This window comes from Dipodomys ordii, unplaced genomic scaffold, assembly GCF_000151885.1.
Source record: "Dipodomys ordii isolate 6190 unplaced genomic scaffold, Dord_2.0 Scaffold143, whole genome shotgun sequence".
In the NCBI taxonomy this organism is placed as follows: domain Eukaryota; kingdom Metazoa; phylum Chordata; class Mammalia; order Rodentia; family Heteromyidae; genus Dipodomys; species Dipodomys ordii.
The window spans coordinates 2,664,634-2,675,775 of NW_012267359.1; the positions used below are offsets into that span (position 1 = coordinate 2,664,634).

The window sequence follows — 11,142 nt, forward strand, 5'->3', positions numbered from 1 at the left end:
CCTGTGGAGTTTTCCACACCAGGAGGCCCCCACTCAGCTTCCTCCCAGGACTCCGCCCTTCCCTCCCTTTGTCTCCCTTGCCCCCCCTCCTCCTCCTGAGAGGAAGGGGGGGGCAGGGAAGGGAGCCCTGGTGTGGGGTGGTGTGTGGGAGAGGTTGGGGCCATGGGGGTATCCCAGTTCAGCCTGTGGAATGGGAGGCCCCACCCAGCCCACTTCGCCCACACCCCCGGTGCCAGGCTCTGCATGGGCCTGTGTCCTCGCCGCATGCCTATCGTTCCACAGCCTGCCACGCCACGGGGGGCGGGGGGGGTGGGAAGAGGCACCTGACACTGGAAAAGGGCTGGTGATGGGAGGATGGGCACCCCACAGGCACCCCATTCCCCCTCCGACGGCCGAGGTCCTGCACCAACCGGTACCTGTGACTACCCTACCCGAAACAGGTGCTGGGCCTGCCTTCCAATCCATCACCATCAATATAGCAGGTGACAGCCGTTGGTAGCAGAATGAGTTAGGCAGAGATTAGCCACACGCCCCTGGGCAGAGAGACCTAGCTCAAGACTCAAAGGTCAGCTCCCAGAGGAGGGAAACCCCAGTTGGGGCAGGTGGCTGCCCTCAGCCCTGCAGCACTCAGACAGGGACTCGGGGGGCCACTAACAGGTGAGGGCTGTGATCCCTGGAATCACAAGCCCCGGGCCTGTAGCGATCGCCAGCCCAGGGCCCCCAAGCCCCCTTGATAAGGTAGCATCTAGGCTGTCCCCAACTCGGATCCCCCAGCTGCCTACCCTTCACCAACCTGCTTAGTCCTCACGTGACCCAGCACCCCAGGGCTGGCTGTGCCCCAGGACAGGCAGGGAGACAGTCTGAGGTGGGCTTCTTTGGGCACTGTTACCTTTCCCCTCTTTGCCAGTCCGACTCCATTCTCTGACCTCCTGTGAAGTCTGAGTCAGAGTTGGCCACTTCCCCTTGGCTGCTGATGTCTCCCTTGGGGCGCTCCTGCCCAGGCCGGGGCTGTCTGGCCTGGCGTTAGTCTCCCAGCAAGTCTACTCCCCCACCTGGCAGGGCGGGGAGTGGGGCGGCCCAGAGGCTGGGGGCGGGGATGGACTTTTGGCCATTTATTCCCTCCATCTCTTGTCAACAGCTGCAGAGCAAGCGGGGCTCGGCTCATTCCTCTGACCTGTGGGGAAGCAGAGACCCAGAAGACAGCGGAGAACCCAGAGACAGAGCAGACCTGAGGAGCTGTGGTGGGCAGGGCTCTTCAAGTCCTCCCTGGCTGGAGTCCCTTGGGGGCCCCCCAGGGGTGCTGCCCTTGCCCCTCTGTGGGGCCGCTGCCCCAGGGGGCCCTGTCGCCCAGGATGTCTGTGGCTGTAGAGGCCTTTGGCTTTTTCCTGTCAGCCCTGGGGCTGCTGATGCTGGGGCTGACACTGCAGAACAGTTACTGGCGGGTGTCCACCGTACACGGCAACGTCATCACCACCAACACCATCTACGAGAACCTGTGGTTCAGCTGTGCCACCGACTCCTTGGGCGTCTCCAACTGCTGGGAGTTCCCATCCATGCTCGCATTGTCCGGTACAGGACCCCTGGGCAGGGGTGTGGCGGGGCTGTGGGCATCAGGGATTCAAGCTCTGGGCCCTCGACGGCCACAGCCAGGAATGCTCTGGGCACCATCCGGATGTGGAATAAGGCCTGGGTATACTTGTGCCGCCAGTGGAGGGGCCAGTGTGGCTCTAAGTCAAACTCCTGCTGCTGCTAGTTCTATGTCCAGGCCACGCAATGGTGCAAGCTCCATGCCTGCCATTTGCACCCTTAGGACAGACGTATGGGGCACAGATGGCCATAGTGATGAAACCTGAAACCCAGTGTGTGGGGGCACTTGGTACATTTGGGGTTTCATTCTAGGCAGGACTGCTGGGGCTGGGGGTATGAGGCCATGGCCCAACATGGGACTCCGGGTGGTAGATCGGCTGCCAGTGTCAGTGTCCTACCTGGGTGTCCACAGCCGGGTGCCCAGCTGCCCTGCTGAGCTCCACAGGGCTCTTGGTCAGGCCTGGCTGTGGTGGAAAGGGGGGCCAGGCAGGTGCAAATGCTGGCTGCAGAGGGCTGTGTGTGAGCATGTGTGGGTAATTGCGGGGCTCATGGTGGTTGATGAGGTTCTTAAAGTGCTGTCGCCTGGATTGTGAAACCTCTGATAGCTACACGTCCTCCTACCTCTGGCTCAGCCCATTTTTCCTGCCCTGAAAGACATGGCCCTCAAATCTGAGGATCATGGTTCTAAGCCAGCCCAGGGAGGAAAGTCCAAGAAACTTTTCTATTAACCACCAAAAAGCTGGAAGAGGAGTGGTGGCTCAAGCACTAGAGTGTTAGCCTTGAGTGGAAAAAGCGAAGGGACAGTGCCCAGAGCCTGAGTTCAAGTTCCAGGACTGGCACAAAACAAGATGCCCTGAGCATCTGGGTGCCCAATGCCTGCTGACTCCTGGGTTAACCATTCAGCCTTCTGTCCAGGACTGTGTGCAGACACGCCCCTCTGCTGAGTTGAGGCCAGTGAGGGCCGGAGGCCCAGAGTGCTGTGTGCCGGGAGGGGTACACAGCCCACAGCAGCCCTGTGAGGACATTTACCTGCAGAGCCTGGCACCCAAGGGGCCCGTGGGACGGTGTGAGTGTGCAGAGCTGGTGTGCAAGGGTACGGGTCTCCTTACCTTCCCCTTGGCCCTTACCTGTGAACCCCCTGTCTGCAGGGGTGGTGGGCACAGAGGCTGGGCATCCCTGCAGTCCTGGAAGTGGCTGGAAGGAGCTGGGACTCTGGGCTGTGGTGTCCTGGGGAGGGGGCCAGGCTGTCACCCCTCCTGGCCGTATCTGCAGACTCCTCCAGGGGGGCACAGAGTTGGTGGGGGACTCTGGGACTCTGAATGGCTTCCTAGAGAACTTTGTCCCCCCCTCTCTGCTCCCCAACTTGGGCCACTTCCCTTCTTCCTGGTAGGGATTCAGCCTTTCCCCTTCAACACATGCTTGGGCCCCACCCGGGAAAGGGGTGCAAGGTCCTTGAGAATGCCTGGCAGCGAACAGAGACACAGGAGGAGTAGCAGAGACAGAAAGGAAGCGGCAGCTGCCCTCAGTGTTGAGAAAGGGGAAACTGAGGTATCCCAAGACTATGAATGGATAGGGCCTGGGCCAGTATCCCACCTTTCCAGATCAGAAACTCCCCTGACCCTCAGCCATGGGCCCCTACTGCCCCCTACTGGTCATTCCAGGAAGGAACTCAGGTCCTACACTAGGCACTGGTGGGGTTTGGAATCAGGAGTGAGGTTAAATGGTTTCCTGAAGCCTTGGCTCCCAACAAGAGGTGATCTTTGCATTTCCCCTGCCATAGCCTGGGCGAGGAGACTGACCAGGGGAGAGGTTGCAGAGATCTAGGAGGCTGTGCACAGGGTGTTCCCAATAACTGAGTATGCAGGTGTGCCAGATGGGACCCTGTAACAGGATAGCAGTGAGGCAGAGGGGGGCCTGTGGTCTTCTAGGAACTGGGAACTAGAGGGACACGGGTGCCTGGGGCCAGAGGGGCAGCCCCAAGGGTAACAGCTGTGCCCCCACCCCCTCTCAGGGTATGTCCAAGGCTGCCGTGCCCTCATGATCACTGCCATCCTCCTGGGCTTCCTGGGCCTTGGCCTAGGCCTGCTGGGGCTGCGCTGTACCAACTTTGGAAGCATGGAACTCTCCAGGAAAGCCAAGCTGGCGGCCATCGCAGGCGCCTTGGACATCCTTGCTGGTAATGGGGGAGGGGGAAGGGATGATCTCTCTGCCTTCATCTCTTCATCACCTTCCTTTTGGCACTGACATCTGGCCTCCCTGGCCCCCTCCACTCTCCACTCTCTGGGGAGAACCAGGGGCTCCTATGGAGTCAGGTGTGAGCCGGCTGGTGGCACTGACCCCAAAGCCAAGTAGGCCTGGAGAAGTCGCACTGCTTAGGAGGCAGAGCTAGGTCAGGGAGGGGTGCATGTCACCTACACTGGGCAACACGCCACCCACTCTGGGCCCATGTCACCCATCCTGGTCCCTCACAGTAAGCCTGGGAGGCAGGTGGGGATATGGTCAGAAAGGCGACAGCCCGGGGTTGGAGGGCTTTGTGAGGCCAAGCAAAGGACCAAGCCCTGGACCTTCAGGATGCCCGGGATTGGGACCGGCTCCAGGCCCTAGGGGTGAAGAGTGAACAGGGCAAGGTGGAAGAAGGAAGGCCGTGGGGTGGAGGGCCCCCAGTGTTGGGACAGGGAGTAGAGTGGGAGGAAGGGATTGGGTAGAAACATGCCCCCCAAGCCCCCCACCCCGGCTCCTCGCACTAATGCAGCCTCCTCTGCCTCCCAGGGGCCTGCGGGATGGTGGCCATCTGCTGGTACGCAGTCAACATCACCCAGAACTTCTTCAACCCTCTGTACAATGGGACCAAGTGAGTGGGAAGCCGCCTGCTCCAAGGTTGGGAGAAGCAGCCCACTTTCCCCCCTCTCCCCTGCTTACCACACCCACCCCTTCCAGGTATGAGCTGGGCCCCGCCCTCTACCTGGGCTGGAGCGCCTCCCTGCTGTCCATCCTGGGCGGTGGCTGCCTGGGCTCCAGCTGCTGCTGCGGCTCCAAGGAGGACCCAGCAGCCAGGTGAGGCGGGGGGACAGGATGAGGAGGGATTGGGTGAGGAGGGGGCTGGGGGGATGGGGGATGAGGAGGGGGGATGGGGTGAGGGGGCATGAAGAGGGAGGGATAGCTTGAGGGGGTGGCGGGGAGCAGGTCCCTCCGTGACACGCCACTCCCGCAGGCCCAGGCTTCCCTACAAGGCATCCACGGTGGTGGTGGCGCCTGGCCCCTCAGATGAAAGCGATATTAGCTTTGGGAAATACGGCAAAAATGCGTACGTCTAGGTGTAATAGGTGTTGGAGTCTCCGCCTGTGGACCCCCCCACCCCTGCCCAGTGGGGGCAGGGACCCCTTCCCTGCCCAGGGACCAACAGCCCCTTAAGAACCTCAGGGAAGTCCTGCCCACCCACAGCCCTCACTCCTTTAGTCTCCTCCTCCCTCCTACTCCAGCCCCAGGGAGGGTGACTCTCATCCTCCGGACCCTCCCAGGCCCGGAGGGGCTCTGGAGAACTCCCCTCGGGCCCAGTGGCCGGAGAAGTCCCTCCTGTGTGCATCCTATATAAATGTATAAATACGTGCATCTATAAATGTGTATTATACTGCCAGAGCTGCCCACTGCCTTTCAACTTCCTTCTCCAGCCCAGCAGCGTAGCGATTCCACAGTGGGGCTGAGGGGCTTGTGAGCATGGGGATGGCTCGGGATGTGGGGATGCGCGGTCCCACTGTGTGTGCAGCAGACTGGCTGGGTCTGGTGCAGGTGCATTTCTGAGTCCAGAGAAGGCTGGGGGGCAACGGGGGGGGGAGGGCATGGCTCTATAAACAGCTCAGACCCAGGCACTGGGTGGTGGGCACGCTTGTCACAGGCAGGCCCAAGTGAGTACCAAGTGTGAGGCTGCTAGATAGAAGCTGGCACCCAATGGAAGCCTGAGGCTGAGGCCCAGGCCCATGCGTGTCCCTCCCCCCTCAACCACACTAGCCCTCCTTGCCTCCTCCCATCCCTTCCACTCAGGAAAATGGTGTGTGCCTGAGTGCAAGGCCTGGTCCCCTTGTCTTCACCCATCACATGCTGCACAGCTGTGTCAATCTGTGGACACACTGGCCCTTTTCTGCTGTGCTTTCCAGATGGTTTTTTCTTTTATTGTGTGTGTCAGCCCTGGGCCTTGAACTCTGCCTCAGCACTGTCCCTGAGCTCGAGGCTGGCACTCTGCCACCTGAGCAAAAGCTCCACTTCTGGCTCTTTGCTGGTTAACTGGACATAAAGAGTCTCACAGACTTTCCTGCCTAGACTGGCTTCAGATTGCAATCTTCAGATAGATCTCAGCCTCTTGAGTTGCTACGATTACAGGCATGAGCCACCAGCGCTCAGCATGGCTGGTAACTTGCGGGGGGAGCACCTTGCATCCTGACTGGGTATACAAGTGGTGTCAGCCCCACACCTGGATTATCCTTAAACGTGCCACAAAGTGTGTAGCCCTCCCACCCTGCGCCTCCCACCCCGCCACAGGCCTCCTGAGAGAGAAAGAAGTCCCTGGGCGGGGACAGCCTCAGATGGCGCCAGCATGAACACATAGGATCTCAAGAGTAGTTCACTCGGGTCATTTATTCAAGAGACGACTGAGGAAGTCCAGCACCTGGGACGGCCAGAAACTCCTGTTACAATAGGGGCCGCACAAGCGCCACCGCTCCACAGGCCTGTGGCCCCAGGACAGGCCCGCTGACCACTGCCCTCTGGCTTAGTGCCAGAGGACAAAAACAGGATCGGCTCCTCAGCAGAGCCTCTGAGCCCCGACCCCCACCCTCACCCCACTTCCTAGCCACCCAGTTCTCAAACCATTGGGTCTCTGAAATGCTCAGAGAAACTAAAAGGAAACAGACAGAAAAACTGCCAAGAAGCTAGGCATTGTGCACCTGTAATCCCAGTGCCTGGGAGACAGGAGCTCAACTTTGAAAGATCAGCCTGGTCTACATGGCAAGACTCTTAAAAACAAAAGCAGTAACTAAGAAAAGCAGTGTGGGCAGGGGAGTGAGGGAGTGGTAGCAGCTGAGTGCGGATCTGTCCTGGAGAGGGGTGGGGTGGGGGTGGGAAGGGACAGGGCAGGGCACAGAGCAGCAGGCAGCCTGTGGCCCTCACACAAGGTCTTTATTCCCATAGCAGCCTGTGGGCAGGACCAGCCCTGGTAGTCAGTCCTAGTCTTCCTGGGCCAGGCGGCCTTCCCTGCTCAGTCTTCCACTCCTGCCTCTGTCTCTGCATGGTGATGAGGCTCCGCCCCACTCACACAGTCCACTTCAGACACCTGTGGACGGAGAAGGCCAGGAGAGGAGCCAGGACTCAAGAAGCAGTGGGGATGGGGCAGAGCAGCAGGGGGTGTGGTGGTGGGGCCCCAGCTCACCTGGTCTCCTGGTGGGTGCCCAGACAGCGCACGGTACAGTACCGGGCGCCACAGCTCACGCAGGTGTAGGGGGAGGGGAAGCCACAGACGGCGCAGAAGGGGCGCTGAGGCCGGGCCGGGGGTCCCGCACAGGCTGTCAAGTAGTTGGGGCCCTCAGCCACACTCAGGTTCTGCAGAGAGGTGTGTGACGCTGTGCTGACCAAAGCAGCTCTCTCTTTCTGTGTCCAGGTCTGTCCAGGCTCCCTGCTTCCTTCCAACGTCCCCCTCCCTCTCCCAGCCCCTCTCTTACCTGCTCCTCCAACAAGGCCTGGAAGTTCTTTCGGAAGCGGAGTTTAAAATGATCACCTCGGGTTTTCTTCTTTTTCTTTCCTGGCAATGAGTTTAGGTGACACATGGAGGTGGCCACCAAGCCAGGGATACCCCTGCCACACCTCCCTGCAGCCGCCTGACCCCGCTTCTCCAATCTTGGTCCCTTGTTGTCCCCATCCACCCCAGTCTAAGGCTTGCTTCTCCAGCCCCTATTGTACACACGAGGAAAACTGAGGCACACAAAGGGGAGAGGGGGTGCTATCACATAAGCCAATCACTGGCAGGGCCAAGGGCCACTAAAAGGCCCACTCCCACCCCAACCCCACACCTCAACAGTGTCTCCTGGAGCCTCACCTGTGTCTGCGTCATCATCAAACTGGGGCAGCCTCTTGGCAAGCTGGGGAAGGCCAGCGTGGGGGTCATCCTGGAAGTTGTCATTCTCTAGGGCCTCGAGCTGCCGGTCGATGCGGCGCTGGCGGGCGGCTCGATCCAGCACACGCCGCTGCCCAGGGTCCTGGGAGCGAACTAGATAGAGTGGGAGAGAGAAAGTTCTGGGCCAGGCACCAGTGGCTCACGCTGTAATCATAGCTACTCAGGAGGTTGAGATCTGAGGATCACAGTTCAAAGCCATCCCAGGCAGAAAAGTCCATGAGATTCTTATCTCCAATAAAGTACTCAGAAAAAACTGTAGTGGCGCTGTGGCACAAGTGGTAGAGCCCTAGCCTTGAGCACAAAGGGGCTCAGGGACAGTGCTCAGGCCTAAGTTCAAGCAAAAAGAAAAAGAGAGAGACAGACAGAGACAGACAGGAAGGGAGGGAAGAAGGAGGAAGGAAATAAGGAAGGAAGGAAATAAGGAATTTATGGTAATCACATTAGTGGCTCAAGTAAGCCTAGCTACTCTATGATCTCAGCCTTAGCAGAACAGTTCACTAAATTCCTCCCAAATAATCAAGTAAAAAGTCAGGCTGGAAGCATGGCTCATAGAACACCAGCCCAACAAGCCTGAAGTCCTGTGTACAAACTCCAGTACTTCCAAAAGAGAAAAAAATGCACCTCTACTGAAGACACATAAAATTTCTGTTCTTGTTATTATTTCTAAGTAATATTGGGATACTACTGACATAGATAGCATTTGCATTATATTAGGTATTGCCTGTAATCTAGAGATTTTTAAAGTACAGGGAAGGGAACATCTATGCAAATATGACAGCATTTTATATTGGGACCTTGAGCACCTCAGAGAGGTCAGTGCCACAGCAGAGCGGTGGTCTTGGAACCCATCCCCTAGGAGCACTGGAGGGGAACTGTACTAAGCTCTTTACCAGGCATGGTGGTGTACATTTAAACCCCAGCCTTGGGGAGGTAGGAGCAGAGGATCTTGAGTTTGAGGCCAGCATGGGCTAATATGATGGAACACTACCTTAAAATGAAAAAGAGGGCTGGGAAGGTGGCTCAGTGGTAGAGCGCTTGCCTTGCATGCCTGAGGCCCTGGGTTCGATTCCTCAGCATCACATAAGCAAAAAGAAAAAAAGCCAGAAGTGGCACTGTGGCTCAAGTGGTAGAGTGCTAGCCTTGAGCTGAAGAGCTGAGGGACAGTGCCCAGACCCAGAGTTCAGGCCCCACGACTGGACCCCCCCAAAAAAAAATGAAAAAAAGAAGCCAGTGCTGGTGGTTTATGCCTGTAATCCCAGCTACTCAGGAGGCTGAGATATGAGGATCATGGTTCAAAGCCAGGAAAGTCCATGAGACTCTTATCTCCAATTAACCACCAGAAAACCAGAAGTGGAGCAGTGGCTTAAGAGGTAGAGTGCTAGCCTTGAGCTGAAGAGCTGAAGGACAGCACTCAGGCCCAGACTTCAAGCCCCATGACCAACAAAAAGAGAAATAAATTTAAAGCACAAAGTTCTGGTCACATCTCTGTATTTCTTCCTTTGCAAGGGTCAGGCAGTGCCCAGGTTCTGAAACTGCAGGAGTTTATGGTCTAGTCGGAAGAGAAATGATTAAGCAAACAGGTCCAGTGCTGCAAGACACTGTGCAAGGCACAAAGCAGGAGAGAGCACAAGAGCCTTGCTTTGGGGTGGCCGGTCAGGGATTTCTAACAGGTAAATCTAGGCTGAAGCCTAAGTCTTGAGCAGCCTGGGTTGGGGAGAAAGGAGAATGCTTAGGCCTTGGTGCCCTCCTGCATGAGGGAAGGCCGGAATGGAAGAGTGGGTGTCTTTTGTAAGCCCATTGGTATTCAGCCTGGCTGGCTGTCATGTTAAGGCAGGCCAGATCTCACAAAGTCCTACCTTGTATGTAAAGGGGTTGGGATCTAAGGGTTTCATGAAGATCAAAGGAGAACCAGCTGGAGAAAAGGGTGATATCACTCAATGCGTTGCAAGTCAATCTTACAGAATTCACACTTTTATCTTTTATTAAAACCTCTGAATGTAGGTCTAGACAAAACAAGATTCAATGGAATTAGAGCCAGGTGCTGGTGGCTCACATCAGCAATCATAGCTACTCAGGAGGCTGAGATCTGAGGATCACAGTGGTCCAAAGCCAGCTCAGGCAGGAAACACCGTAAGACTCTTCACTCCAATTAACCACCAGAAAAATAAAACGTGGAGCTGTGAAGTGCTGGCCTTGAGCAAAAAAGAGCCCAGTGACAGCACCCAGTACCCATGACCAACAACAAACTAATTTCCTCAGGTGGCACTAGCCACATATGCCTCATTTCCCACTGCTAACACAGATAAAGAATAGTCCCATCATACTAGAAAGTTCTGCAGGACGGCACTTTTACACCACAACTGCTTTGCTAAAAGATAAACACTTGAGCTAGGTGCCAGCGAGCGGCTCATGCCTGTAATCTTAGCTACTCGGGAGGCTGAGATCTGAGGATCCCGGTTCTAAGCCAACACTGGTCAGGAAAGCCTGTGAGACTCTTATCTCCAATAAACTACTCAGAAAAGGCCAGATTTGGTGCTGTGGCTCGAGTGGGAGAGCGCTACTCCGAGTTCAAGCTCCGGGACAGGCAAAAATAAAACAATTCTGCTTCTGCCACACGCCTTTGTCCCACGCCCCTGAGGCCCCGGGCGGTGGCGCCCTCCTGCAACCCAGCACTCAGGAGGTTTAAGGAATTGAAGAGTTCAAAGCCAGCGCGGGCTACACAGTAAGACCTTGTCCCAGACAGCCTTCGGTGGCTTCTCCACCGTCTCTGCGTGGCCCTCTGCCCAAGGCACGTCTCACTCCGCCATGCAAGAGCGGATCCGCAAGTCCCCATCTCAGAAACTCGGTTTTGGGGAGTCTTTTCCCCCCACTGCATCGGCCGCCAGCGCCGGGCCGGAGCAGGAGTGAGAGGCTCGGGGCTTCCCTGCTGCCGGTAAGACAGTGAGGCCAGGAGATCCCAGCTAGGTTTGCACCCCGGTGGCAGCGGCAGGAGAACCGCTGGGGATTCACGTACCAGAAGTTTTCTTTTCCACCATTTGTGCAACACAGCGGCCGGAAGAGCCCACTGCGCATGCGGACTAAGCCAGCCAACCCAGGGGCGGCAGAAGCACGCTCACTTCCGGCGGCGCACGCGCAGCACAGCCTTCCCGCCGGCTTCCCCCCGGCACCGCCTGGCGTTCCCTCGGAGACCGGAACGCTTCCCGCCATGTTTTTTAAGGGCAGTCCTACTTCCGACCTCAATATGGTTGCCCCTCCTTCTTGAAGGAACCTCGAGATGGGTTAAAGAGAGGGTGCCGCTGGCTTTGCGAGCCATGTTCTTTTCCTTGGGTACTTGCGAGAGCGCTTTTATAAATGAGGGCGACCCCCGGCGACGAGCTCCCTAGCCCGGAGAGGGC

At 57.5% G+C, this 11,142-nt stretch overlaps 3 protein-coding genes across 6 annotated transcripts in view; 2 read left to right on the plus strand and 1 right to left on the minus strand.

The window, feature by feature from the left end:
• Positions 1–361: 361 nt before the first annotated feature.
• On the plus strand, positions 362–5,208 carry Cldn15 (claudin 15). Of its 2 annotated transcripts, XM_013031746.1 has the most exons (6): positions 362–482; positions 1,139–1,569; positions 3,599–3,763; positions 4,357–4,438; positions 4,525–4,641; positions 4,799–5,208. In XM_013031746.1, the coding sequence occupies exons 2-6, from the start codon at positions 1,353–1,355 to the stop codon at positions 4,899–4,901; spliced, it is 684 nt and encodes a 227-aa protein (XP_012887200.1). In that variant the 5' UTR covers positions 362–482; positions 1,139–1,352; the 3' UTR covers positions 4,902–5,208. The 2 variants fall into 2 exon arrangements, with proteins under 2 accessions (XP_012887200.1, XP_012887199.1); XM_013031745.1 differs by lacking the exon at positions 362–482 and having other exon boundaries at positions 1,105–1,569.
• Positions 5,209–6,497: 1,289 nt separating this feature from the next.
• Znhit1 (zinc finger, HIT-type containing 1) overlaps positions 6,498–11,142 on the minus strand; it is a 5,020-nt gene continuing 375 nt past the window's right edge. Inside the window, exons 1-5 of one of the 2 annotated variants that reach the window (XM_013031751.1) lie at positions 10,761–10,855; positions 7,670–7,840; positions 7,296–7,375; positions 7,007–7,176; positions 6,498–6,910 (exon numbers count right to left, since the gene is read on the minus strand). In XM_013031751.1, the coding sequence (XP_012887205.1) occupies positions 6,889–6,910; positions 7,007–7,176; positions 7,296–7,375; positions 7,670–7,840; positions 10,761–10,782 (465 nt within the window). In that variant the 5' untranslated portion in view covers positions 10,783–10,855 and the 3' untranslated portion in view covers positions 6,498–6,888. Of the gene's footprint in view, positions 6,911–7,006; positions 7,177–7,295; positions 7,376–7,669; positions 7,841–10,760; positions 10,856–11,142 lie in introns of those variants that run through there. The other variant, XM_013031752.1, reaches the window with a different exon arrangement.
• The window catches only part of Plod3 (procollagen-lysine, 2-oxoglutarate 5-dioxygenase 3), an 8,192-nt gene continuing 7,982 nt past the window's right edge, over positions 10,933–11,142 (plus strand). For both annotated transcript variants that reach the window (XM_013031721.1, XM_013031722.1), the window contains exon 1: positions 10,933–11,074. In XM_013031721.1, coding sequence (XP_012887175.1) covers positions 11,059–11,074 — 16 coding nt within the window. In that variant the 5' untranslated portion in view covers positions 10,933–11,058. The remainder of the gene's footprint in view (positions 11,075–11,142) is intronic.

Excerpts from the sequence above, each read along its gene's own strand:
- Cldn15 (XM_013031746.1), top strand. The coding sequence starts at position 1,353 with ATGTCTGTGGCTGTAGAGGCCTTTGGCTTTTTCCTGTCAGCCCTGGGG. Across the intron at positions 1,570-3,598 it reads ATCCATGCTCGCATTGTCCG|GGTATGTCCAAGGCTGCCGT; the intron begins GTACAGGACCCC and ends ACCCCCTCTCAG. Across the intron at positions 3,764-4,356 it reads CGCCTTGGACATCCTTGCTG|GGGCCTGCGGGATGGTGGCC; the intron begins GTAATGGGGGAG and ends TCTGCCTCCCAG.